The sequence below is a fragment of the Babylonia areolata genome, chromosome 20, assembly GCF_041734735.1.
Source record: "Babylonia areolata isolate BAREFJ2019XMU chromosome 20, ASM4173473v1, whole genome shotgun sequence".
NCBI lineage: Eukaryota > Metazoa > Mollusca > Gastropoda > Neogastropoda > Buccinidae > Babylonia > Babylonia areolata.
The window spans coordinates 46,258,930-46,286,487 of record NC_134895.1 but is presented as its reverse complement, the minus strand read 5'-3'; the positions used below and the strand labels follow the sequence as shown (position 1 = coordinate 46,286,487).

General features: G+C 42.4%; 1 protein-coding gene across 4 annotated transcripts in view; it reads left to right on the top strand.

Moving 5' to 3' along the window:
* The window catches only part of LOC143294538 (uncharacterized), a 49,710-nt gene that overhangs the window by 8,382 nt on the left and 13,770 nt on the right, over nucleotides 1–27,558 (top strand). Inside the window, exons 6-22 of one of the 4 annotated variants that reach the window (XM_076605913.1) lie at nucleotides 685–854; nucleotides 1,300–1,394; nucleotides 2,660–2,788; nucleotides 3,661–3,744; nucleotides 5,803–5,927; nucleotides 8,994–9,093; nucleotides 9,770–9,829; nucleotides 10,546–10,661; nucleotides 11,866–11,981; nucleotides 13,900–13,983; nucleotides 16,327–16,475; nucleotides 17,025–17,261; nucleotides 18,216–18,287; nucleotides 21,599–21,744; nucleotides 22,342–22,437; nucleotides 23,580–23,679; nucleotides 25,674–25,826. In XM_076605913.1, the coding sequence (XP_076462028.1) occupies nucleotides 685–854; nucleotides 1,300–1,394; nucleotides 2,660–2,788; nucleotides 3,661–3,744; nucleotides 5,803–5,927; nucleotides 8,994–9,093; nucleotides 9,770–9,829; nucleotides 10,546–10,661; nucleotides 11,866–11,981; nucleotides 13,900–13,983; nucleotides 16,327–16,475; nucleotides 17,025–17,261; nucleotides 18,216–18,287; nucleotides 21,599–21,744; nucleotides 22,342–22,437; nucleotides 23,580–23,679; nucleotides 25,674–25,826 (2,032 nt within the window). Of the gene's footprint in view, nucleotides 1–681; nucleotides 855–1,299; nucleotides 1,395–2,659; nucleotides 2,789–3,660; nucleotides 3,745–5,802; nucleotides 5,928–8,993; nucleotides 9,094–9,769; nucleotides 9,830–10,545; nucleotides 10,662–11,865; nucleotides 11,982–13,899; nucleotides 13,984–16,326; nucleotides 16,476–17,024; nucleotides 17,262–18,215; nucleotides 18,288–21,598; nucleotides 21,745–22,341; nucleotides 22,438–23,579; nucleotides 23,680–25,673; nucleotides 25,827–27,558 lie in introns of all 4 variants that reach the window. The other 3 variants (XM_076605912.1, XM_076605911.1, XM_076605914.1) reach the window with 3 other exon arrangements.

Here is a 27,558-nt window from a genome sequence, read left to right as displayed (position 1 = left end):
CTCTTTTTCTTTTTTTTTATCAAGTCATGTGAGCTAGTCACACATTTTTGGTCAAGTCATATGGATATGACATTTTTTTTTTATCCAGTTTTGTAAGTGTGTCTCATATATATATATATTTTTTTTTTTATAAAGTTACATGAATATTTCACATATTTTTGATCAAGTCACATATGTATTTCTTAATTTTTTATTGTCAATTGTTCAAGTCACATGAATGTCACCGTGTTTTGGATCAAGTCAGATGAAGGTGTGATACATTTTTGATCAAGTCATGGCAGTGTGTCATATGTCTTTTTTCTTTTTATCAAGTCAGATGAATATGTCATATATTACTTATCAAGTCATGTGACCGTGTCGCATGTTTTTGTTCAAGTCGCATTTATGTCACATATATTTTTGTCACATTTTATTTTTTTGAAGATGTCACATGTTTTTGATCAAGTCTCATGAATATCACACACACACAGACAGATGCATGCATACATGCACGCACACAGTTATATATATATATATATATATATATCTATATCTATCTATCTATCTATCTATCTATCTATCTATCTATCTATGTATATATATCTATCTATCTATCTATCTATATATATATATATATATATATATATATATCTATATCTATAAATTCAAGTAACAGATATTCGTGATGAATGTTTCGTTCAGCAGGACAGCAACCTCAAATGCCTCGGTTGACACAACCTTGGCTGCCAGCACGTCACCATTGAGACAGTCTTTGGACAGAGACATCAAGGATGGCCCTGGGCCCAGCGGTGCCACCAGACACGGTGCTGATGACTCCGCTTTTGGTCTCACCTGTGAGGATGGTCTGTTTGAAGGTGTGTGATTTTGACTTCAGATTTTTTTTTTTGGCCCTTTAGTTTTAGAATGTTGGATTCCCATCTTGTTTATGTGAATAGAATAGAATAGAATAGAATATTTTGTTGTCATAAAACCTTCAGGTTTAAAAGACACAATAAAATGTAAGCATGTGTGTGCATTGTGTGTGTGTGTGTGTGTGTGTGTACGTGTGCGTGTTGGGGGAGTGAGGATGTGTGTGGGTGTTTTGTGTTCAGTCTGACTCATCATCATCATCATCATTATTGTTATTATCACTAGTAGTAGAAGCAGTAATTGTGTTGTTATTGTTATGATGATAATGATGATGATGATTATTATTGTTGTTGTTATTGTTATTAGATTTATCACCGTCATCATTAGTAGTAGTAGAGTAGTTGTAGTAGCGGTAGTATAACTGACTTAGAATGCATGGTTGCTGTTCAGGCTTTGATGAAGATGACATGGAGAAGCCCAAGTTCACTTTCCCTGCCCCCTCCGAGAAGGTTCCGTTCTCTCTGGATGACGCTCAGAACGTACAGGTATGTGTGGGACACTTTTCCTTGTCTGTTGAGGTGTGTTTACGTTGACTGAGTGGTACGCAGATGAGTTTGTGACTGAATGCATGTTTCCATGCTCATAATCAAGCCTGTGTTAAGGGAATGCATATGTGCGTGTGCACAGGCACACACGCACACACACAACACACACACACACACACACACACACATGCATACACAGAATCACACACACATGCACACACAGGCACGTGCACTTGTGCGCACACACACACACTTGCACACAAAAGAGAAAATAACTTGTTAGTGCTCTTAATTCTCTTTTTGAATCAATATTTCTCATTAATTATTTATCTACTTGTTAACAGACACCAGACTCATGCACACATGCACGCATGAGAATGAATGAAAACAAAAAATGTGTCCGTGAATCGATTGCGATCGCGCCTTAATTTTAGCCCGATCTCCCAATCGAACCATATAATTATGTGACCTGGTTGAAGACAAAGTTTGTCAAAAAACAAGAACACCAGAGAATCGACAGACGAACAGAAAATACGAAAAAACTTAGCCGTATGAAGAGCACAGGAATAGGAGTCATAATGGCTGCCGGAAAAAGAGGGCGCTAGTCAGGGGGGCAAAGGGGAGGTTACCTACTTCTGGGAGGTTATCGGCCGTAGCTACTTTCGTTTTCTCTGCATAGGCGGATAGTAGTTTGCTCAGGACAGGAATGTCAGACCCCTGCCGGAGTCTGCACTAATGGGTCACGGTAAGTATGTTACTTAAACGTAATTTTAGATAGAAAATTTCCTTTATGTACACAGGTTTCTTTTTCTTCTCGGTTATCCTCATGATTTATCAATACGTACAGCTACCAGACACAGGCATACACAAGATACCTAAAAGATATTTAAAATCGAAACATGCATGAACACAGGTTTCTTTTTCTTGGTTTTTCCTTGTGGCATATTTACATATGATTATGTTGTCAACAGCTACCAGACAGACACAGACACAGACACAGACAGACACAGACAAACCCACACACAGACACACACACAGACACACCACACAGACACACACACAGACACAGACACACACACACACACACACACACACAGACAAGAGACACACACAGACACACACACACACACACACACACACACACACACACACACACGCACAAGATACCTAAAAATATTTTTAAAAAAACAACAACGAAATATTACATGAACCCATATTTTTTTTCCTTGATGTTGGTCATGTCTAGTTGACATACCTGTGAACAGATACCTGCGCCCCTGAATCAGTACCTGCGTGACTACCAGAGAGAGGGCGTGCAGTTCCTGTACTCGCACTACCAGCACAATCGTGGGGCTATCTTGGGGGATGATATGGGGCTGGGCAAAACAGTGCAGGTAAGAATCAGCAGCTGAAAAAAAAAACCCAAAACCCTTGTCTTTTTTGTATAATGTTTCTACTTTATTACACATAATGTGTTGTATTATTGTATTGATATTGTATTGTATTGTATTACTAATTTTTGTCACAACAAAAATGGCCTTCATTTTGTTCAGATTATTATCATGCTAAGTTTTTTTGGGGTTTTTTTGGTTTTTTTTGTCTCTTTCATTTAGTGAATTATCATCATGCTGTTGTTGTTTTTTTTACAGGTCGGGCGATACTTTCATTCTGCTAATTTTTTTCATACTGCTTTTTTTTTCTTTTTTTTTTTCCCCCAATCCAGTCAGTTTTCATCATGCTGGTTTTTTTTGTTGTTGTTGTTGTTGTTACTTTCATCCAGCTGATTATCATTGAGTTCATAAAGCATGTCTACCATGTGACATAACCTTTATTTGCTACACTGTTGTATTGTATCATTGTATTGTATTTCTCTTTTTTTTGTAACAACAGATTTCTTAGTGTGAAATTTGGGAGAGCGTGTCGCTACACTGACAGTGCCACCCATTTTTTGGTATTTTTTTTCTGCTTGCAATTTTATTAGTTTTTCTATTAAAGTGGATTTTTCTATAGAGACAACCCTTTTGTTGCTATGGGTTCTTTTACATGCGCGAAGTGCATCCTTCACACGGGGCCTCGGTTTATCATCTCATTCTAATGACTAGCTTCCAGACCACTATTCTAGGTCTAGCAGAGGGGGAGAAAATACTGGCGACTATAGGATTCAAACCAGTGAGCTCAGATTCTCTCGTTTCCTAGGCAGACGCGTTACCTCTAGGTCATCACTCCACATCCACTGTTTATGAAAAAAGACTGTTGCTGCTTTCAGGTGATTGGATTCTTGTGTGCCTTGATGGGGAAACAGGGCAACAGGCAGGACGTGTTGCGACAAAAGCCACGCTTCATTCGACTGGTGTGTAGGAGGAGGAATTTTGTTTAATGTCCCGTCACACATATCGGTGATTGAAGACATTTTGTTGAAGTATTTCTGAATACATTTGAGTATTATCGGTTAGAATGGGTGGGAGATGTGAATGAATGGAGGGTTGGGGGAAACTGGGCAAATGAGGGTGAAATGTGGGTGAAATTGAAAAAAAGAAAAAGAAAAATCTAAATACAGTTACAGGAAATTACTTAAAGGACTTGGTAAAAGAGAAGTCATTAAACTGACAAGCGAAACAACTGATAATGAATGCAAAAAGTCAAAAACATCAACGTTCTCAGTCACTTGTGAAGACACATTAGTGTACAAAAGGCTTCATCAAGCTACAGTCAAAAATTATATGCTCAATTGTCAGGTTACTGAAGCATATGCACTTGACATTAGAACAATACTTGGTCTGTAATGAATTTGATAATAGTCTGAGAGCTAAACTCAGAATTTGTCTGCGAATCGGACCAAAGTCTGAAAGAGTCAACTGATAAGGTTTTAGACTTGAATTCAAGCACGTATGTGTAGTTGTAGTCTTCAGTTTACCGTTTTCCACTTTAAGTGATATTAGACGGGGGGGAAAAAAAAGAAAAAAAAAAGGGGGTGGTGGTTGGTGGGGCATGGTGGTGGGAACAGTATTTGGGCAGAGGGTGAAGAATGGTGTGTGTGTATGTGTGTGTGCGCGCGTGTGTGTGCGCATGTGTGTGTGTGGTGGGGAAAGATAGCACTGGAAAAAATAAAACATTAAAAGGGGAGACATAGGCATATAGAGGGAAACGTTAACATCAAACAACAGGTGTGTACAGAGTGAAGTGTGGCCTCACCTGGGAGAGGACACACACACAGTTTGCACATATATATACACACAAATGTATGCACATGCACACATATTTTCTTTTGTGTCTGTGCATAACCATATGCGTGTATGTTCTCTACATGTGTGGTTGTGTGTGTATGTGTATGTGTGTGTGTGTGTGTGTGTGTATGTGTGTGTGTGTGTGTGTGTGTTTAGTTTTGTAGCTGATTTGTGATGAATCTAGATTATTGCCATGAATGGAAAAGTGTAGACGCAGAAACATTTATGCTTTTCAAAGGACAAAAAAAGCAAACAAAACATTTATGCCTTTCAATGGATGTCTATAACCACTCGACTCTTTATCTAGTATTGTAGCAGTCACTGAAATTGAGGGGGGGGGGGGGGGGGGGGGGGGGGGGGGGGGGGTTGGTAGAGGCAGAAGGAATGATATCAAGAAATAGAAGTACAAGAAAAGAGAGAGCTAGAGAGGCAAGTTGAAAACATTAATTTTATTTTTCCCCAAAAAAACATCAAGTAGCAAGGCTGCATTGTCCAGAACACTGAGTATGGTATGTATCATGATCCTAATCAGTGTAGCAAACAGACAAAAAAAAATCAGCAACAGAAAATACAATGATAAATTCTGACAAGAATAAACCTGACAGAGTGTATAGTGATGTTCTTTCTTTATAAGTGATAATAAACGAGGATATAGGGTGGGGAAACCTTCCAGGAAAGGAAAAAGTTACTGTTCACTCATGTGAGTGAGTTAATTGTGTGTGAGAGTGTGGGTGTGAATGTGTGTGTGTGAGTGTATGTGTGTGTAAGGTATGTGCATGTGTGTGCGTGTGTGGTATGTGTGTGAACATGCAATGTGTGTGTGTGTGTGTGTGTGTATGTGTGTGTGTGTGTGTGTGTGCATGGTGTGTGTGTGTGTGTGTGTGTGTAAGGTATGTGCATGTGTGCGTGTGTGTGGTATGTGTGTGAGCATGCAGTGTGTGTGTGTGTGTGTGTGTGTGTGCATGGTGTGTGTGTGTGTGTGTGTGTGTGTGCATGTACGTATGATTTGTGTGTTTGTGTGTGTGTGTGTGGTATGTGCGTGGTATGTGCATGCGTGTGCATGTTCGTTCGTTCTTTAGTTTAGCGTCTTTTCACTATCAGTGATATGTACGTGTACGTGTGTGTATGTGTGTGTGTGTGTGTCTTGTGTCATGTGTGTGTGTGTGTGGTGACGTGTCACCCAGCAGATGTCCGACACACCAGACGTGGGTGAGAAGGGGCCCAGCGGTCCGGTGCTGATCATTGGACCAGGCAGCGTGCTGTACAACTGGCTGGAGGAGCTGGAGACGTGGGCCTACTTCACTGTCAGGTGGGGCCGCCACTGCCTTACACTTGTTGTTTTTCTTCAATGGGTCCTCCGTCCTCTTATTTTTTCCCATTTTCATTCTTTTTTTTTCTTTTTATGGGTCCTCCATCCTCTTATGTTTCCCATTTTCTTTCTTTCTCAAAATCAACGTCAAAAAAAAAAAAAGAAAGAAAAAAAAGTATATTAATGTCTGTAAATCCCTACAGATGGACATTTTTTTTTTCTGGTTCTCTAACATTTGATGCGTGTTTACACCATTATATATATATATCATCATCATCATCAGTGTTCAAAGGACCCAACTCTTGCCTGCATCTTTGGCCAAAATGAGGGGTTATCAGTGGCTGAGTAATTAGTATACAATCATTTGTAAGAACAGAATATCTCGTATATAGCATCCCAATGTAACAATATATGTAAAATCCCAGTGTGTGTGTGCTTGTGTGCGTGCTTGTGTGCATGTGTATGTGTGCATGCTCGGTGCAAGCAAACAGTAAAAACTCTGCTGTGAAAAGTGTTGGTGACAGCTTTGACTGTTGAGTCTGTGGACAGGAGACGCAAGTCTGTCAGCCAGTCTGCTCTCTTGACCAGCCTTGCAGTTTGTGTGCCTTGGGTTGTTCATAACTTAAAACCCTTTGTTCACATATGTATAACAAAGTGAGAAGCTGTATTACAAAGTGAGAAGCTGGCTAAGAATGGCTGAGACGTTTCTCTGGCAGTACAGTTTCTGTGAGGGTCTGGGACCCTTGAATTCCGGCCTTGCCCTTTTTTCCTACGTTTGACTGGAACATCAAACTGAGGAGGAGGAATTTTGTTTTATGTCCCGTCACACATATCGGTGATTGAAGACATTTTGTTAAAGTATATATGAATACATTTGAGTATTATCGGTTAGAAGGGGCGGGAGATGTGAATGAATGGAGGGTTGGGGGAAACTGGGCAAATGAGGCTGAAATGAGGGTGAAATTTGAAAAAAATTTCAAAATACAATTGCAGGAAATTACTTAAAGGACTTGGTAAAAGAGAAGTCGTTAAACTGACAAGCGAAACAACTGATAATGAATGCAAAAAGTCAAAAACATCATCGTTCTCAGTCACTTGTGAAGACACACTTTCGTGTACATAAGGCTTCATCAAGCTACAGTCAAAAATTATATGCTCAATTGTCAGGTTATTAAAGCATATGCACTTGACATTAGAACAATACTTGGTCCATAATGAATTTGATAATAGTCTGAGAGCTAAACTCAGAATTGGTCTGTGAATCGGACAAAGTCTGAGAGAGTCAGCTGATGAGGTTTTAGACTTGAATTCAAGCACCCATAAAAGTCTCTTTCTAGTATATTGCTTATTTCCTTATATGACAATGGGCAATATACTTTTATACTATCTGTACGATTCTTTGCCCTTTTTGCTGCCCTGAGTTTTAGTCATTCGGATGAGATGTTGAATCAAGCTCCCGTGTGCAGCATGCACTTGGCGCACTGAAAAAAGAATCCATGGCAAAGTAAGTGTTGTCCTCTGGCAAAATACTGTTGAAGAAATCCACTTTGATAGGTACACAAAGATATGTATTCATGTACTCCAGGCCTAAGAGCATTGGTTTTTGCTGATAAGCAGGTATCTGCCCAGCAGATGTGGTGAAGCGTGTATGGATTTGTCTGAATGCAGTGACACCTCCTTGAGAAACTGAAAACTGCTGGGTTAGGCCTAGATTGTATTGTCGTACCCCGTGTCGTTCATACCTGTTACTTTTTTTTCTTCACATATTGACTTTTGACTCACCAGGGACATAGTCCACCAGCAAGCACTCTTGTGTGTGTGTGCATGCAGAATATCAAAATTTGCATGTTAAAGATCCTGTAATCCATGTAAGCATTTGGTGGTGGGTATTGTGGAGTACCATGGGGTGGACAAAGCGTCCTGTCTTGTTGATGCTGGCGGGGGGAAGATTTAAACTGTCATGCATGTATAAATGAATTTGGGAGTTGCAGCCCACAAATGCAGAAGAAGAAGAAGAAAGAAGCAGCGTGTCTTTGTGTTGTTGTCTGGTTTTTTTTGATTGATGTGGATACTTATATAGCGCCTATCCTTGGTCAGAGACCAAGCTCTAAGCGCTTTACATACACGGGGACATCTGCACCACAGGCTGCCTACCTGGGTAGAGCCAACTGACGGCTGCCATTGGGCGCTCATCATTCGTTTCCTGTGTCATTCAGTCAGATTTCAGACATGGATTACAGGATCTTTAACATGCGTATTTGATCTTCTGCATACGCATACACACGAAGGGGGTTCAGGCACTAACAGGTCTGCACATATGTTGACCTGGGAGATCGTAAAAATCTCTACCCTTTACCCACCAGGTGCACTGAGATTCGAACCCAGGACCCTCAGATTGAAAGTCCAGTGCTTTAACCATTCAGCTATTGCACCCGTCAGTTGTGTCAGTCACAAGTGAGAAAGGCAGCAGAATGGTGAAGGCACTCAGCTGCCAGTATAGAAAGTCCGTGAGGGTGTGGGTTTGAATCCTGTTCTCACCCTGTCTCCCAAGTTTGACTGGAAAATCAAACTGTAGCGTCTGTTTCGTTCGGATGAGACGATAAACCGAGGTACCGTGTGCAGCATGCACTTGACGCACTGAAAAAGAACCCAATGGCAATGAGAGAGAGTGTTGCCCGCTGGCAAAATTCTGGTGAAGAAATCCACTGGGATCAGTGCACAAAGATATATATGCATGCGCTCAAGGCCTGACCAAGCGTGATGTGTTATGCTGCACCGAGGTCAGACATCTGCCTAGCACACTTGGCGCACTGGAAAAGAACCCATGGCAATGAGAGAGTGTTGTCCTCCGGCAAAATTCTGTTGAAGAAATCCACTCCAATAGATGCACAAAAATATATAAGCATGCACTCAAGGCCTGACTTATCGTGTTGGGTTATGCTGCCGGCCAGGCATTTGCCCAGCAGATGTGGAGTAGCGTATATGGATTTGTCCAAACGCAGTGACGCCTCCTTGAGATATTGAAACTGAAACTGTGTCAGTAACAACACTGTTTGTGGTGTGCAGAAAGTACCATGGTGCGGACAAGGCGTCCTGTCTTACTGACGTTGGCCGGGGGAAGGTGGAGGTGGTGGTCACCACTTTTGAGACCTGTCGGGACAATGTTGTGAGTTTTGTGTGTGTGTGTGTGTGTGTGTGTGTGGTGTTTGTGTGTGTATGGGCGTGTTTGTGTGTGTGTGGGCGTGTGTGTATGGGCGTGTGTGTGTGTGTGTGTGTGAGCATGTGTGTTTGATTGTGTGTGTGTGTGATTGTGTGTGTTTGTACATTTGTGTGTAGATATGTGTATGTGTGTAGTTGTATTGTATTACTCTTTTTGTCACAACAGATTGCTCTGTGTGAAATCGGGCTGCTCTCCCCAGGGAGAGCCCATCGCTACACCAAGAGTGCCACCCATTTTTTTGTTTTTCTCTGCCTGCAGTTTTATTTGTTTTTCCTATCGAAGTGGATTTTTTCTTCAGAATTTTGCCAGGGACAACCCTTTTGTTGCCGCGGGTTCTTTTATGTGCGCTAAGTGCATGCTGCACACGGGACCTCGGTTTATCGTCTCATCCGAATAACTAGCATCGAGATCACCACTCAAGGTCTAGTGGAGGGGGAGAAAATACTTGCGACTATGGGATTCAAACCAGTGCGTTCAGGTTCTCTCGCTTCCTAGGTGGATGTGTTACCTCTAGGCCAACACTCCACATGTTGTGTATGTATGTCAGTTTGACATCATTTCTTTTTTTTCTTATTTATTTAAAATTTTTTGTGTTTTTTTTTTTTTTTTTTTTTTTTTGCAGGATGCCTTGAATAAAGTGAAATGGGATGCAGTTATCGTTGATGAAGTTCACAGAATAAAGGTAAGTGTATAATGTTCATGACTGATTTGTGTGAAAGTGTTTGTGCATATTTCTGTGTGTGTGTGTGTGTGTGTGTGTGTTGTGTGTGTGTGTGTGTGTGTGTGTGTGTGTGTGCATGAGATGATTAGATTTGCAAATGTTGCCCAGCTACACTTTTGGAGTTAAAAGACATTTGTGATTTCTCAACTTTTATGTGACATTGTTGTGTATTTGGAAATGTTTGTTCTGGGCATGAAAACATTATTTTGCAGTTATCCTCTATACTCCAGTAGGAGTGAAAAGATAATTAAAACTTGAAACTTGTAACTTGTGTGTGTGTGTGTGTGAGGAATATGAAAACTTTTTTTTTAAAATCCAGTTTTCTCTAGATGGTGAAGATAAAACCAGCTTCCAGGTGCAAATTTTCTGTCATCATACACTTCATTTCTGTACCAATGGATACAGTTCACACACACACACACACACACACACACACACACACACACGCTGACACATGCACTCACAGTTTTTCAAGGTGAAGAAAAAATTAAGTTGCATACATGATAAACACTTCGCTACTACATTACACATTGTGAAACATTGCAGCGCCAAGTTTATGCCTTTTTCGTGTGTTTTTGTAGCAACGTTTAGTTAATGCTCCTACCTTTTTTTTTCTTTTCTTTTGATGACTTTGAGCAGCGAAGCAACATTTGATTAATAGGACTGCCCTTGTTCAGGGTTTAAAAGCTCAGACGACTAAAGCCTTGAGGAAGCTGAAGTGTCGTCGTCGTTACGGATTGACTGGCACCGCCCTGCAAAACAGCATGTCAGAACTGTGGTGTATTCTGGACTGGTATGGGAGTTTGTGTTCCTTTCCTTTTTTTCTTTTCTTTTCTGTTTGGAATGAAAAGGGAGTGGGGAAAGAAATGGTGTTGATCTTGTGTTTCAAGTAAGACAGAGGAGAGGGTGCTTTTTTTTTGTTTGTGTGTTTTGTAAGTTTGTGTGTTTGTAAGTTTGAGTGTTTGTAAGTTTGATTGTCTGCGTCTGTTTGTCAGTGTGTGTGTGTGTGTGTGTGTGTGTGTGTGTGTGTGTGTGTGTGTGTGTGTGTGTGTAGGTGTGGTTGTGTGAGAGAGACAGATATATATATATATATAAATTTGATGTCCATTGTATTCATCATGTATCTGTGTATGCATACTGAGCCATAAAGTAAACTCTGTACAATGCCATTATTAATCACTTGGTGTGCCGTGTTTTGTTTTCTTGTCACATGTTCCTTTGGTTGTTTTTTTTTTTGTTTTTTTGTTTTCCAACTTTCTGTTGCATATTCTGTACACCTTTGATTTGGTTTTGGTTAATGGCTTTCACCTTCTTGATGTTTTACAGTTGTCATGATTGTCATCGAGATTCCAGATAGCTAACAGCTAAAGATTTTTTTCTTTTATAAATTTTTACCTACATCTGTTACCTGTGATTTTTAAATATTTTCTTATTTTACTTGGATTTCATGTATCTTAATGTTCTGATTTTATTGGGGTGACATATGTTATGTGCATGCATACGTTGTATGTGTGTGTGTGTGTGTGTGCGTGTGTGTGTGTATGTGTGTGTGTGTGTGTGTGTGTGTGTGTGTGTGTGTGTGTGTGTGCATTTTACTTATATATACGATTTATTCCCTTGATGTTTTTATTTATGTATTGTTGTACAATACCTTATGGTCTTAATTTGTGTGTGTGTGTGTGTGTGTGCATGTGTGTGTGTGTGTGTGTGCGTGTGTGCGCACGTCATTTTTAGTAATCTATACCCTTTTTTGTTGGATGTTTTCATTTGTTAATATTGTTGTGCAATACCCTATTGTCTTAACATGAGTATGTGTGTGGGGGGGTTAGTATATCGTCAGGTATTGGGAATTCTTATTTGACTAGTTTTAATCTCTTACGCTGCGCATGATTTTATGCCAGTGTTTACAACGAGCCTGTGATTGCACAACTTAATTTCCATGTGGATTAATAAAGTGTTTTTGATTTGATTTGATTTGATTTGTTCCTCTGTTCCAGGGCACAGCCCAACGTTCTGGGCAGTGCAGAGGACTTTGAAGAGGACTTTGTCCGCCCCATTGAGCTGGGGCAGAAGCGAGACGCAACCAAGAGGGAGCTTGCAGTGGCCAGAAGGAGTGAGTAAAAAACGTGCAAGGCATTCCCCATTAATTTCAGACCTTCAAAGAAGAATGTTTGACTTTTCTGTCCGCTAGACAGAGTATGGACAGGATGGATTCAAAAGATTGATGTAAGCAGACGTGAAAGCAGATGATGCAACATGTAAAGAGAGTTATGGTGATAACGTCCGGGTGTGTTAGCATGTCAGGGCTTTGACATCTCTTTGATATGGGTGTGTTAGCACATCAGGGCTTTGACATCTCTTTGATATGGGTGTGTTAGCACATCAGGGCTTTGATATGGGTGTGTTAGCACATCAGGGCTTTGACATCTCTTTGATATGGGTGTGTTAGCACATCAGGGCTTTGATATGGGTGTGTTAGCACATCAGGGCTTTGACATCTCTTTGATATGGGTGTGTTAGCACGTCAGGGCTTTGACATCTCTTTGGTATGGGTGTGTTAGCATGTCAGGGCTTTGACATCTCTTTGGTATAGGTGTGTTAGCACGTCAGGGCTTTGACATCTCTTTGATATGGGTGTGTTAGCATGTCAGGGCTTTGACATCTCTTTGATATGGGTGTGTTAGCACATCAGGGCTTTGACATCTCTTTGATATGGGTGTGTTAGCATGTCAGGGCTTTGATATGGGTGTGTTAGCATGTCAGGGCTTTGACATCTCTTTGATATGGGTGTGTTAGCATGTCAGGGCTTTGATATGGGTGTGTTAGCATGTCAGGGCTTTGACATCTCTTTGATATGGGTGTGTTAGCACATCAGGGCTTTGACATCTCTTTGATATGGGTGTGTTAGTACGTCAGGGCTTTGACATCTGTTTGCATGGCTCTACTAGAATGTCAGTTCTTTGTTATTGCTTATGACATGGGTGTAGTAGTGACAGCAATTGACCCATCAATGCTCGACTTCTTACCATTTTAGATTGCGCCTTTAACTATGCTGCACCACATGTTTTGGTTAAAATCAGAATTTGTTTAAAGTCTGGAGGATGGGCCTTACAATTCAAAGCACTTTGTGGTTAGTGAAATGCAGTGGTCACATGGCTTTCACATGGTATGGAATGGTGATCACGGCTGACTGGTGATGCCACTCCCTGTTGTTTGCTGGCGTTTGTACTGTGGCAGAAAGAGCCTGGAATGTGCTGTGTACTGTTTGTATTTGGTGTGTTTTCACGATCGTTTCATTTGACACATTGAAGTTGTGATCGAACATGTACATATTGTTATTGATTCCTCCACACACCAAAAGGATGAAAGGATTAAAAACTTTCTTTTTCTTCATTTTTTTTTTTCCCCTGCCCCATTATTTGCACCATATCAGTGGCATCACTCCCATGCTGCTCGTTCTGAGTTCCCCATACATGGCCATCATTTCCAGCAGTCCCCATATCAGCAGTTCACAGGGAACCAGTGACGTTAGGTCACCAGGAGGCCACACACCAAAGGAGACCCTGCACTGCTGCTGAGTCACTTTGACGGTATTCTGTAGCGCCTGTTCTGATTTGATATACTTAGGAGCCACCTACTAAGCCCCCTACTGACGACAATAATGGCTTACACATGGATCCAGACTGAGTGAGTGTCTTGTCCAGAATGGAAACTGCCACTATGTCCCTCCAACGACAGTCCCCCCATGAATGTCCTGACACTGAAGATCTTGACAGAACTCACCCCAAGCACGGAAGTGGAGGAGGATGGAAACTGAAGTCACCATGGGAGCAGGGTATGGATGGAAGGGCACAGAATTTGGGACTTAGGATTAACACTCTTTGGACCTTTCAAGTGGTGCCACTGCAGAAGGCAGCATGCAAGATGAGGGAGTTAAAAAAAAATGGAGGGGTGTAGGAGGGTGTTTTTTTTTTTTTTTTAATTAAAATTTTTTTTTATTTTACAAACAATGTGGACCTGTGACTGTGCAGAGAAAGAAGAGTTTGCTACAGTCAGAAGCCAGATGATGCTGAGAAGAACCAAAAAGTTGATAGCTCATCAGCTGCCAGTAAAGAGTAAGCCTTATGTGATTTTGTGTGTGTGTTTGTTGGGGTGTGTGTGCATGTATGTGTGTGTGTGTGTGTGTGTGTGTGTGTGTGTGTGTGATGTAAAGCAGTTTCTTCTATACTTTTTATTATTCAAATCTGATCCGTTTCCCTTAAAATGTAAACTTTTTTTTTGCAGTTGTTACATGAAATGTGTCTTTAATCACCTTGTGTATCCAGCTTACCAGCGTCCTTTATAAAAAGAGCCTCTATTGTCTTTTTATTGTTTTTGTTTTTTGTCCATACGTACACACGGTGTTTGCCTCCAGTACTGTTGACTGTTTTTACTAGTTTTAATCAACTTCCTATTGAAACTGAGCTTTTCTGAACTGTATTGAATTGCAGTTGAGGTCGAGTTTCAGTTTAAGGAGGTGTCAAAGTGTGGACTGATCTATATTTGCTACGCCACATCTGCTGTTTGAAAAAAGAAAAAAAGGAAGTTAAAAGATACCTGGCCTTCCATTAACCCACACCTGTCAGATCTATAGTCTGGGTAGAGGTTACTTGTATTTTAGGTTCCTCTGTAGCATCTGTTTGCCTGAACGCAAATTGATAGGAAGCAGGAAACATCATTGGCTTTGAGTGTATGCTTTTTTCTTGTTGAAAAGCGTGTGTTACAGGACGTGTTGATCGTGGAATATGAAACATTGAATTTTGGCCTGATAAAGTGATGCTTCCTTGTATCATTTGTAAGATGATGATGATGATATGGGTACCTATATAGCGCCTACCCTCGGTCAGAGACCAAGCTAAAAGTGCTTTACAAACACTTGGTCATTTGCACAACAGGCTGCCTACCTGGGTAGAACTGACTGATGTCTGCCATTGGGCGCTCATCATTCGTTTCCTGTGTCATTCAATCAGATTTCAGGCATGCACACATACACACTCAGACAGTCCCGGTAAAGCAGAGTTTTATGTGCAATCAGCTTATGCCTCTAACTCATCCAGCCCTGAGCCCAAACAATCCCCTGACGTAACGATTTGTTCCATTAGAATGGTGTACATGTTCTTGCATGCACACAAACTGCAAACAAAAGGAACTAACATCTACAGTATTTCTGGCTGTGTCTCCATGTGTCAGTTTGGAGGAAAAAACCGTCTCAGTTTCACTATATTTTCTTCATTTTCCCCCATCAGTATGGCAGGGGATGTGGCCGGGCACAATAGCCGAGTGGTTAAAGCGTTGGACTTTCAATCTGAGGGTCCTGGGTTTGAACCTCAGTATGGGCGCCTGGTGGGTAAAGGGTGGAGATCTTTCCGATCTCCCAGGTCAACATATGTGCAGACCTGCTAGTGCCTGAACCCACTTTGTTTGTATACATGCAGAAAATCAAACATGCACGTTAAAAATCCTGTAATCCATGTCAGCGTTCAGTGGGGTATGGAAACAAGAACATACCCAGCACACACACCCCCAAAAACGGAGTATGGCTACCTACATGGCGAGGTGAAGAAACAAAACGGTCATCCACATGAAATATTACATGTCTGTCTGAGTGTGTATGTGCGCATGCCTGAAATCTTATTGAATGTCAGAGGAAACGAATGATGAGCGCCCAATGGCAGCCAGTCTACCCAGCTCTACCCAGGTAGGCAGCCTGTTGTGCAAATGACACTGAGTTTATAAAGTGCTTAGAGTTTGGCCTCTGACCAAGGATAGACGCTGTATAAGTGTCTATATCAAATCAAATGAAATCAAGATTGCCTAGGGTTGAATGGATTCTGGTCAAGCTGTCAGGGGCTTAGGTTCAGGGCGTAAGAAACAGTGTGAAGATGGGCGTGAAAACGGTTGAGACTAACCTGTAGGTGGTGACTTGTCCTATGAAGAGAGTATCCCGACGTTTCGGGCCCTAGGCCCTTCTTCATGGGGAGAAAAATAGAGAATGGAGAAGAAAAGAGAGGGCAAAACCAAGACAGAGGTAAAACTAAGAACTGTGAGGAGTAATCAGAGAGAGAAAAAAAAAAAAAAAAGGACAGAGAAAAAGGTGAGCAATATTTACAAAGGAAAAAAGAAGGGGGGATGGTTAAACACTGGAGGGGGAGGGGGGGGGTGGAGGTGGAAAAAGAGGGTTGTGGTTCGCCAAAAGATGAAATGGTGTAAGAATATGTGTGCTGGTCAGTGTGTGTGTGTGTGTGTGCATGTGCGTGTGAAGGGGGAGAACGAAAACGGAGGAGGGGGGTGAGGGGGGGGGGAGAGGGAGTGAGAGACAGGGAGGGAGGGAGAGAGAGTGGTGGAGATGGGTGGGGAGAGGAGAGGAGAGAGGAGAGAAGAAGATGGTTTTGACAGTTGCTGCTCACCCGGTGTCACAGCGGACAGAGTGGTGTTTTGCCGCCTGGTGCCCCTGCAGATCAGTGTGTACAAAGCGGTGTTGTCTCACCCTGACCTGAAGATGGTTCTGGGCCTGAACGAGGAATGCGTGTGCGGGAGCGGACTGACCTTCGGTCGTTGTTGTTACAAGGTGAGTTTGGGCGTGCTCTGTGCTGAGTTTGTGTGTGCTGTGTGGTGACTTTGTGCTGTGTGGTTAGCTTGTGCTGTGTTTGTGTTCTTACATTCTCACAGCACTGGTAATGCGCAGTTCATTCAACATATCGAGTCAAATCAGGCTATCCTAAACTGTATCAATTTGTGAACTTGGTCGCGAAGAGAAGAAAGACCGCGAAAATAGCCAGAAATAGCTGTTGTTTTAGTGGTTCTTGGAAATGATATTCATTAAGTTGTCAGAACAAGATCGGAGCAGACAGTTAAACTGTGAAATGTGTGTGGTGAGAACGCTTCTAAGTGGGGCGGTACACAAACCATTCGCAATGACATGCTGTTTACAGTTAGGCCTACATACCCTATTCTTCTTCTTCTTCTTCGTTCTTGGGCTGCAACTCCCACGTTCATTCATACGTACATGAGTGGGCTTTTATGCATATGACCATTTTTACCCTGCCATGTAGGCAGCCATACTCCATTTTCGGGGACACATACCCTATGAAATGTTGACACTGTGTACTGTGTGCAGAAGCAGAAGAGTGCCCGCTCCCCAAAGTCGGTGATGTTCACCTTCATGCACGTGCTGCTCAAGGCGTCCAACCACATCGCCCTCCTCACCCCCCACGGGCGGATGAGCCCCGACCAGGCACGTCAGGCCCGGCGGCTGTGTGCCGTCGCCTTCAGGGATCACCCAGAGTTCCTGGAACTGGCCCGGGAGGCGGCCTTCCGCACGCTGTCTGACCCCAAGTACTGCGGCAAGATGAAGGTCAGTTCCGGCTTCAGTTTGCTGTTCAACTATCGAAAGTTCTCGGTTGTTATGTGCCATGGCAATTTCTTCGTGGGGGGAAGAATGTCGTAATATTTGTTCCATGTAAATTACTTTATACTTTGGTTTTAAGTGTTTCCGGTTTTTCATTATTTCATAACTTCCTGTGAATGGTAGACATCTTATTTAGGTGGTTAAAGGCTGAGTCTATGTTCTGAAAATACAACAGTCTGTTCCAGCCTGTGTTTCTTCTTCTTCTTCTTCTATTGCGTTCATGGGCTGCAAGTCTTACATTCACTCATATACGCAAGTCGGTGTTTACCTGTATGACCGGTTTTGCCCCGTCGTGTAGGCAGCCATACTCCGTTTTTGGGGGTGTGCCTGCTGGATATGTTCTTATTACCATAACTCATCAAACGTTGACATGTGTGTACAGGATCTTTAACTGCGTAATTTATCTTCTGCGCACGTATACACAGCAAGGGTGTTCAGGCACAAGCAGGTCTGCGCATCTGTTGACCTGGTGGACAGGAAAAATCTCCACCCTTAACTGATCAGGTTCGCCCAAACCAGGGATCAAACTCAGGAAAGTCAGGGAAGAATCCAGCACTCTTGACCGTTCGGCCACCACCACATATGTTGGTTTCAGCTTCAAAGAGGCATCAAGGCATGCAGTTATAATGTATTCTGTATACACACACACACACACACACACACACACACACTCATTCACTCATTCACTCATGTACGTCCCCTCATCCTCAATCACTTGTACACACACACATACATGTACACACACACACACACACACACAGAGTCTGATGCCCCCCCCCCCTCACCCCCCTCCCATCCCCCAGCACAAAGTCTGTGTGTGTCAGTCATTCTGCAAGATGCAATAATTAAGACTTGGAGCAGAGCAGTGTTGATTGGGTGTTGTTTTTGTTGTTGCTGCAGGTTTTGCATGGAATGCTGTCAGTGTTTGCAAAAGACCACAGCAAGGTTCTCATCTTCTCTTACTCCACAAGGGTAGGTCCACTCACTAAAGTCTGTGTCCGCAATTTACTCTTGATGTTGTGATCATTGATGGATGCTGGTGTTTGTGTATGTGCTGCTTTGAAGGTAAATAATAGACGGGCGCAATGGCTGAGTGGTTAAAGCGTTGGACTTTCAATCTGAGGGTCCCGGGTTCGAATCATGGTGACGGCGCCTGGTGGGTAAAGGGTGGAGATTTTTCCGATCTCCCAGGTCAAGATATGTGCAGACCTGCTAGTGCCTGAACCCCCTTCGTGTGTATACGCACGCAGAAGATCAAATACGCACGTTAAAGATCCTGTAATCCATGTCAGCGTTCGGTGGGTTATGGAAACAAGATCATACCCAGCATGCACACCCCCGAAATGGAGTATGGCTGCCTACATGGCGGGGTAAAAAACGGTCATGCACGTAAAAGCCCACTCGTGTACATGCGAGTGAACGTGGGAGTTGCAGCCCACGACGCAGAAGAAAAAGAAGAAGAAGAAGGTAAATAATCATGTGGATACAGCATAGATCTTTAATCATTAAATGACCAGTAAGGTTTTTTTTGTTTTGTTTTGTTTTTTTGTTATTTTTTTGTGAGGAAAGGAAACTCTTTGAATGGAAAATACCCTGACATTTAGTTACAGAAAGAAATAGAAAAAAACAAACATAACTCTATGTTGTCTTTCATTGTGAAAGACTAGGTGTAGGTGACAACAATAAAAACATAAAAGCTGCAATCAAATTAAATTAGAAGGACATTAAAGAAAAGAGTACAGATGAATGCATAGGCGCCTATATTGAGGCTGTATGAAGATTTTTTTTAAAAATGGCATGACATAAATTAATGCATCGTTCACCGAAAACGAACTTGTCTGAAACTGCCTTCTATTAAGAGCCACGACTATACATCTCCAAATATTTGATTTTTCTATGTTTTGCAGTTTTTTGGGGGGTAGCGTGTTTGCACGGATATAATGTGCCACAACCAAGCAAAAGGGCAGTGCGTTGTTCTGTTTGAAAATGTTCTCCTGAGGTGAAGAAGGAAAGGATAAGGTCAGGAGCACTACATTACAAGCCTTGTGGCCGGATGAAGACTGGAGCGTCTGGGCACATGATCTGAAACAGCAACAAGCCCAGCTGTTGTTAACGATATCTGTGTGTGGCTGTGAGCCGCTTCCTCACAGTGGGTAGTCCTGCTCAAACCATTTTTTCTTCAAAGAAACAGCACAGCATAAGCACATAAACACAAAAATCACGGGAAGGGAATAAAGCATGGATTATGCCAAGCGTTACCCAATAAGAAACAATTGAGAAGAAAACTTATGTGTGTGTGTGACTGTGTGAGTGTGCATTTTTTAAAGGTTCCTTGTTATATATGTATTTATAACCAAGTTTAATTTCATGATTAAGACTTATTAACTAATGTATTTGTATGTCGAACCTTCATATATATATATATTGTTAACAAGTACACTATGATGTTGATGGTACAACGCCCCTCCGTCCCTCACCCCCAACCATCTCCCGCCATGTTCGTGTGAGTGTTTTGATTTAAATCATAGAATGAATGTCTTCACTTTTAAAAGTTAAAATAAGGCTTTATTTTCTTTACGATGAGCCTAAGGGCAAATTTCTGTACTCTGTATCGGACAATGAAGTGATTGATTGATTAAAGGAATCAATGTAATTATGATCACGTTGACACATATGAGGCAAAGCAGTACATGAAGAGACACAAAATCACAAAGTATTAAAAAAAAAAAAAAAAAATGAAACGGTATGTGATGTGAGAGAATGAGTGTGGGAGTCATGGTGGCAATTTGTGCACAGAAAAAGAAACTGCAGGTGGTCCTGACTGAGTTTCAACAAGCAGGCACCTCCTTGAAGCCAGTCTGTGGCATGAAGGAAGGGGAGTTAACCGCTTGAGTGCTGCAGGGGGGGGGGGGGGGGGGGGGGGGAATTTCCGTCCACGTCATCATAGGAATTTTCCTGTGTAGCAAAATCACTAAATTCATCCAAAATTGTCATGATTGAATGGTGTGCTAATTTTCCTTTCAGAAAGGTACAGGTTATGATATGGATACATTTTGAACAAAATGATTTGTTTTTATGAAAGTTGTGTCCATCAGAGCACAAAGACCGTTTCTCCAACTGCATAAACACTTCAAACCGGCAATTTCTCATGTTAGTCATTTTGGAGATACGTGGTTTTTGCCTCTGAACAGACGTCGTTCTGCAGTTGTTATTGGTTTTGTTATGCTTAGTTGTTACTCTGAAGAGATATACCAGCACCTAGATATGCGGTTGTTCCTCTGAACAGATGTTGTGCCGTAGTTATCATTGGTTTTGTTATGCTGTGTTCTTGTGCTGTTGAGATGACTAGACTCGAGATATATGGTTGGGGCTCAGAACAGACGTTGTGCGGTAGTTGTTACTGGTTTTGTTATGCTGTGTTGTTGTGCTGTTGAGATGACTAGCCCTGAGATATATGGTTGTGGCTCTGAACAGACATATTGCTGTAGTTTTTACTGTTTTGTTTTTTCTGTTTTTTTTGTTTTTTTTCAATAGAAAGAACATAATTTGTATTCAGTGAGACGGGCGCAATAGCCGAATGGTTAAAACATTGGACTTTCAATCTGAGAGTCCCAGGTTCGAATCACGGTGACGGTGCCTGGTGGGTAAAGGGTGGAGATTTTTACGATCTCCCAGGTCAACATATGTGCAGACCTGCCAGTGCCTGAACCCCCGTTGTGTGTATACGTAAGCAGAAGATCAAATACGCACGTTAAAGATCCTGTAATCCATGTCAGCGTTCGGTGGGTTATGGAAACAAGAACATACCCAGCATGCACATCCCCGAAAGCGTAGTGTGGCTGCCTACATGGCGGGTTAAAAAACGGTCATACACGTAAAAGCCCACTCACGTATATACGAGTGAACGTGGGAGTTGCAGCCCACGAATGCAGAAGAAGAAGTATTCAGTGAAATCACACTGAAATAAGAAGAAAAAAAATCAATATAAACTGGCTGTTACAAATATGAAACATTGTAAATGAAAGAATAAAGATAAAGGCACATATGCGTTGGAGCTGCCTGTCTAGATGTGGATGAGCAGACATGGTAATTCTACCAACAAAAATCTTTTTTCTTTCTTTCTTTTTTTTCCCTTTTTTTTTTTTTATATAAATAATGTTCACACCAAAACATTACAGAAAAGTATGACATACGCTTTGTTGCATTTTGTTGTAGTGCTGAAGACGTGACTAGCCTCCCCCTCCACACCACTACCCCCCTTTGTTGTGTTGGCATTGTCCCAGTTGCTGGACATTCTGGAGCAACACGTCATGAGCGAAGGTTTGGACTATCGCCGCATCGACGGCACGGTCAACGGTCGTCGGCGCCAGGAGATTGTTCGAGAGTTCAACACCAACCCTGACATCTTTCTCTGTTTGGTGTCCACAAAGTGAGCCTGGTTACCTCCCTTTTTTTAATGACTGGAGATTATTCAGGAATTCGACACCAGATATCTTTTTTCTTTGTCTGCCTAGCAGATGTGGTGTAGAGTATATGGATTTGCCTGAATGCAGTGATGCCTTCTTCAGAAACTAAAACTACAAAACCGCTTCGTTCATCAATTGGGCTGGCAGTTGATCAACAGTTTGAGCCACAGATTGTGCCATATACCGTATTAGGACTGTGTTCAGTGTTCATGTTTATTCATGATTGAAATATAGTCTGCTTCTGGGTTTGGCAACAGTTATGATGCTATTTCTTTTCAAGGCTGAAGGAAAATTTGGGTAAGGCTAATGACGGGTTAATCTGTCATGAAGGCAGTGAACAGGTTAATTCAAGACAGTGAACATGTAAGCATGTATCTTATCATGAAGCAGTTGTTTCACTTTCCGAGGCCCCAGGGCTGTTGGCAGATTTTGTTGTTGTTGCTTTTGTTGTTTTTAGTAATCTGTGGAAAATTTGAATGTTTATTTAACATGCAGATTTTTACAGATGCAGGTTTATTTTCAGCCATATCTGATGATAAACATGTTTGTTTTTTCCTCAGAGCTGGAGGACTGGGTCTGAACATGACTGGAGCCAACAAGGTTGTGATCTTTGACCCAAACTGGAACCCTAGCCATGACCTGCAGGCGCAAGACAGGCAAGAATTTGAATCCCGCAAGTATTTTCACACACAAACATATACAAATGTACGCAACACACACACACACACACACACACACACACACACACACACACACACACACACAGGCACGCACCGTGTGCAAGCTGAAAAAAACCCACACACAAAACAACTACACGTTTCCAAGAGGTGGGTGGAGGGATAAGGGGAAAATTGATTTTTATCAAGAAGTACCACTTTGCTTCATTCTGCGCAACTATGTAAGATATATATCAATGTGATGAAAGAAAGAGTGAAGAATTATTTAAGTCTTGAAATTTGCTTAAATGAGTATCTGCACTGTACGTGGGCAGAGATAGTTGTTTGTTGTGTGGAGCACAGCCTACAGGATTGGACAGATAGTTGTTGTGTGGTGCAGAGCCTACAGGATTGGACAGATAGTTGTTGTGTTGTGTGGTGCAGAGCCTACAGGATTGGACAGATAGTTGTTGTGTTGTGTGGTGCAGAGCCTACAGGATTGGACAGATAGTTGTTGTGTTGTGTGGTGCAGAGCCTACAGGATTGGACAGATAGTTGTTGTGTTGTGTGGTGCAGAGCCTACAGGATTGGACAGATAGTTGTTGTGTTGTGTGGTGCAGAGCCTACAGGATTGGATAGATTGTTGTTTGTTGTGTGGTGTAGAGCCTACATGATTGGATAGATTGTTGTTTGTTGTGTGGTGTAGAGCCTACAGGATTGGACAGATAGTTGTTTGTTGTGTGGTGCAGAGCCTACAGGATTGGACAGATAGTTGTTTGTTGTGTGGTGTAGAGCCTACAGGATTGGATAGATTGTTGTTTGTTGTGTGGTGTAGAGCCTATAGGATTGGACAGATAGTTGCTGTGTTGTGTGGTACAGAGCCTACAGGATTGGACAGATAGTTGTTGTGTTGTGTGGTGCAGAGCCTACAGGATTGGACAGATAGTTGTTGTGTTGTGTGGTGCAGAGCCTACAGGACTGGATAGATAGTTGTTGTGTTGTGTGGTGCAGAGCCTACAGGATTGGACAGATAGTTGTTGTGTTGTGTGGTGCAGAGCCTACAGGATTGGACAGATAGTTGTTGTGTTGTGTGGTGCAGAGCCTACAGGATTGGACAGATAGTTGTTTGTTGTGTGGTACAGAGCCTACAGGATTGGACAGAGACGGGATGTGGAGGTGTACCGCTTGATCTCTGCCGGCTCCATTGAAGAGAACATCTACCTCAGACAGATCTACAAACAGGTAATGCAGTGTACTTCTTTGCCACAATAGGAGGATTTTTAATTGCATGTTTTCTTCTGTTTCTTGTTGTTGTTGTTGTTTTCCATTGTCTGTTTCTGTTACTCTATGTTATAAATGTATTCACAAATCCGCCCCTTTCTATCTCTGCGGCTGCCTTCACCTTTACACTCCATCTCGCTCACTACAATCGCCGCCGTTCTTTCTCTGTCTCTGGACCTTGCAATTGGAATGAACTTCCTCCTTCGCGTCATCAAGTCGCCACACTCTACTTCTTTCAAGTCTGGCCTTAAAACCCACCTCCCTTCCCTGCCTCTTCCTTGTCTTCAGTTTCTCCAGTTATAGAGATATGCATGCGTGTGAATGGCTGGTGCGAAAGCGCTTTGATTTGTCTCTGCACAAGATTCAGCGCTACATAAATACCATGATTATTATTAGTAGTAGCAGTATTATTATTATTATTATTATTATTCTGTAATTCTCATTACCCACATACTCCCATCTCTAATTGCGTGTTTCCTTCTGTTTCTTTCCATAGTCTGTATTCCCACTGCCTGCTTACCCCTATTTCTAATGCACTTTCCTTCTATATCTTTTCATAATCTGTTCTTGTAATTCCCACCACCAATCAGCTCTCATCTGTGAGGGTTCTTTGTTCAGACAGTGATATACAAAGCTGACAGCTGCTTGAGAATTATTAGAACAGACTTTAGTTTGCATGAGGATGGTTCTTTCTTTTATTTATTTTTTTATTATTTTTTTTTTAGTCAGGATGGATATCCAATCTTTTTGCTGCAAAAGATATATATGAATTTCAGTGTGCCTCTGAACTAATTGGGCAGAGGAGAAGTGGCTGCTTTGTACTGCTACTTTTAGAGAGCTGACGTATGTATCTCTATATATATCAGCTCTTCATATTTTACATTTATTCGCTTATTTATCACCATTGTTGTCTTATTTATTTATTTATGTTTTATTATTATCATTTTATTAGTATTACTAATATTATTACTACTACCTTTTTCTATATTATAATTATTTATTTATTTATTTATTTATTTATGCAAGCTTATCTATTATTTATTCCCCCGTTTTTTTTTGTTTTGTTTTTTGTTTTTTGTTGTTGGTTTTTTTTGTTGTTTTTTTTCTCAAGGCCTGACTAAGCGCGTTGGGTTACGCTGCTGGTCAGGCATCTGCTTGGCAGATGTGGTGTAGCGTATATGGTTTTGTCCGAACGCAGTGACGCCTCCTTGAGCTACTGAAACTGAAACTGAAACTGATGTATGACCACTGAGAAAGACTGATTCCATAGTCCAAAATGATGTTAGTCGGTACATAATCAAAAGACAGTCATCAATATTTGGATCAACATTTTTATTAGTTCATTCTTCCTGGCCTTGTTATGTGCATTGTTTGTGTGAGTCTGATGGTCTGTCTGCAGGTGATGAAACATTTTCTCCTTTTCGCTTTGTTTCATCCATGTACCACCTTCATTGGAGGTTTTGCAGTGTGTTTGGTACTGTGCCTATGACAGTTAACACAAGCAGATATGAAAATGTAGTCCCTTTACCAGTGCTTGGCCTGTACGCAGTTCATGATCCGATCCATGAATACACTGAAGAAGTATTATACATTGAGAGGACAGAAGAAAAAGGTCATATTGGAACAGAAATGCTGTGGAACAGAAATGTCATATTGTTAGACTTCCACTCTTACACGCACACGCATGCGCACATGCGAGCCCAAAATCATTTTTCTGCGTCACTGAACTGTGCACGTGTAGCAATGATGTGTTGCAGCAAACATCACACACTCACACACACTCACACACACACACACATGACACCCCCAAAAATCATCTTCCTGCAACACTGATCTGTGCATGTGTAGTGAAGATGCATCGCAGCAAGCATCACACACACACACATATGTAAGCCCCCAAAAAATCATCTTCCTGCGTCACTGAACTGTGCATATGTAGCGATGATGTATTTCAGCAACTAGACAACGTGGTGGTGGGTACGGAGAATGCTCGCCGCTACTTCCATGGTGTCCAGGGGGACGCAGAGAACCAGGGGGAGCTGTTCGGAATCAGGAACATGTTCAGGTTACGTACCGGGGACTCCTGCCTCACCATGGACATTTTGAGTGTGAGTGTGTTTGTGGGTGTGAGGGTGTGTGGTGTGGGGGTGTGGTGGTGTTTGAGAGTGTGAGTGTGTTTGTGGGTGTGAGGGTGTGTGGTGTGGGGGTGTGGTGGTGTTTGAGAGTGTGAGTGTGTTTGTGGGTGTGAGGGTGTGTGGTGAGGGGGTGTGGTGGTGTTTGAGAGTGTGAGTGTGTTTGTGGGTGTGAGGGTGTGTGGTGAGGGGGTGCGGTGGTGTTTGAGAGTGTGTGTATGTTTGTGGGTGTGAGGGTGTGTGGTGTGGGGGTGTGGTGGTGTTTGAGAGTGTGAGTGTGTTTGTGGGTGTGAGGGTGTGTGGTGTGGGTGTGTGGTGGTGTTTGAGAGTGTGTGTGTGTTTGTGGGTGTGAGGGTGTGTGGTGTGGGGGTGTGGTGGTGTTTGAGAGTGTGTGTGTGTTTGTGGGTGTGAGGGTGTGTGGTGTGGGGGTGTGGTGGTGTTTGAGAGTGTGTGTGTGTGTGTGGGTGTGAGGGTGTGTGGAGTGGGGGTGTGGGGGTGTTTGAGAGTGTGAGTGTGTTTGTGGGTGTGAGGGTGTGTGGTGTTTGAGAGTGTGAGTGTGTTTGTGGGTGTGAGGGTGTGTGGTGTGGGGGTGTGGTGGTGTTTGAGAGTGTGAGTGTGTTTGTGGGTGTGAGGGTGTGTGGTGTGGGGGTGTGGTGGTGTTTGAGAGTGTGAGTGTGTTTGTGGGTGTGAGGGTGTGTGGTGAGGGGGTGTGGTGGTGTTTGAGAGTGTGAGTGTGTTTGTGGGTGTGAGGGTGTGTGGTGAGGGGGTGCGGTGGTGTTTGAGAGTGTGTGTGTGTTTGTGGGTGTGAGGGTGTGTGGTGTGGGGGTGTGGTGGTGTTTGAGAGTGTGTGTGTGTTTGTGGGTGTGAGGGTGTGTGGAGTGGGGGTGTGGTGGTGTTTGAGAGTGTGTGTGTGTTTGTGGGTGTGAGGGTGTGTGGTGTGGGGGTGTGGTGGTGTTTGAGAGTGTGTGTGTGTTTGTGGGTGTGAGGGTGTGTGGAGTGGGGGTGTGGGGGTGTTTGAGAGTGTGAGTGTGTTTGTGGGTGTGAGGGTGTGTGGTGTTTGAGAGTGTGAGTGTGTTTGTGGGTGTGAGGGTGTGTGGTGTGGGGGTGTGGTGGTGTTTGAGAGTGTGAGTGTGTTTGTGGGTGTGAGGGTGTGTGGTAATTGGTGTGGCTGTCATAGATTGGTGAATTCGGAACTGCATGAAGGTTCCTGATTATGGTGTTACCTGTAACAGTAGAGGTGTGGGTGTTGCAGTGTGTGTGTGGGTGTGTGATATGTGTGTGAGTGAGTGTGTTTCTTTGTGTTCGTTCGTTCTTTAGTTTAACATATTTCACTATAAGTGATATTAGACGAGGGTAGGGAAAAAATCAAGGGAGGGAAAAGAAATTACTGTGTACACATGCAATTGTGTGTGTTTGTGTGTGTGTGTGTGTGTGTGTGTGTGTGTGTGTGTGTGTGTGTGTGTGTGTGTGTGTTAGATACTGAAAATAATTGGTTAAAAAAAAACCAACATAACAATATGACATCTTTGTAATGAAAAGCTAACAACTATACAGTGAACCAACTGGACTATTTAACAAGAATTTGAAAGAATTTGTACATTAGCAATGGACTGCTGAAAATTGTCGACGCTGAAGACGATTTCAGGTCAGGGATGCGGGACATGTGTGTGTGTCTGTGTGTATGAGTGTGTGTGTGTGTGTGAGTGTG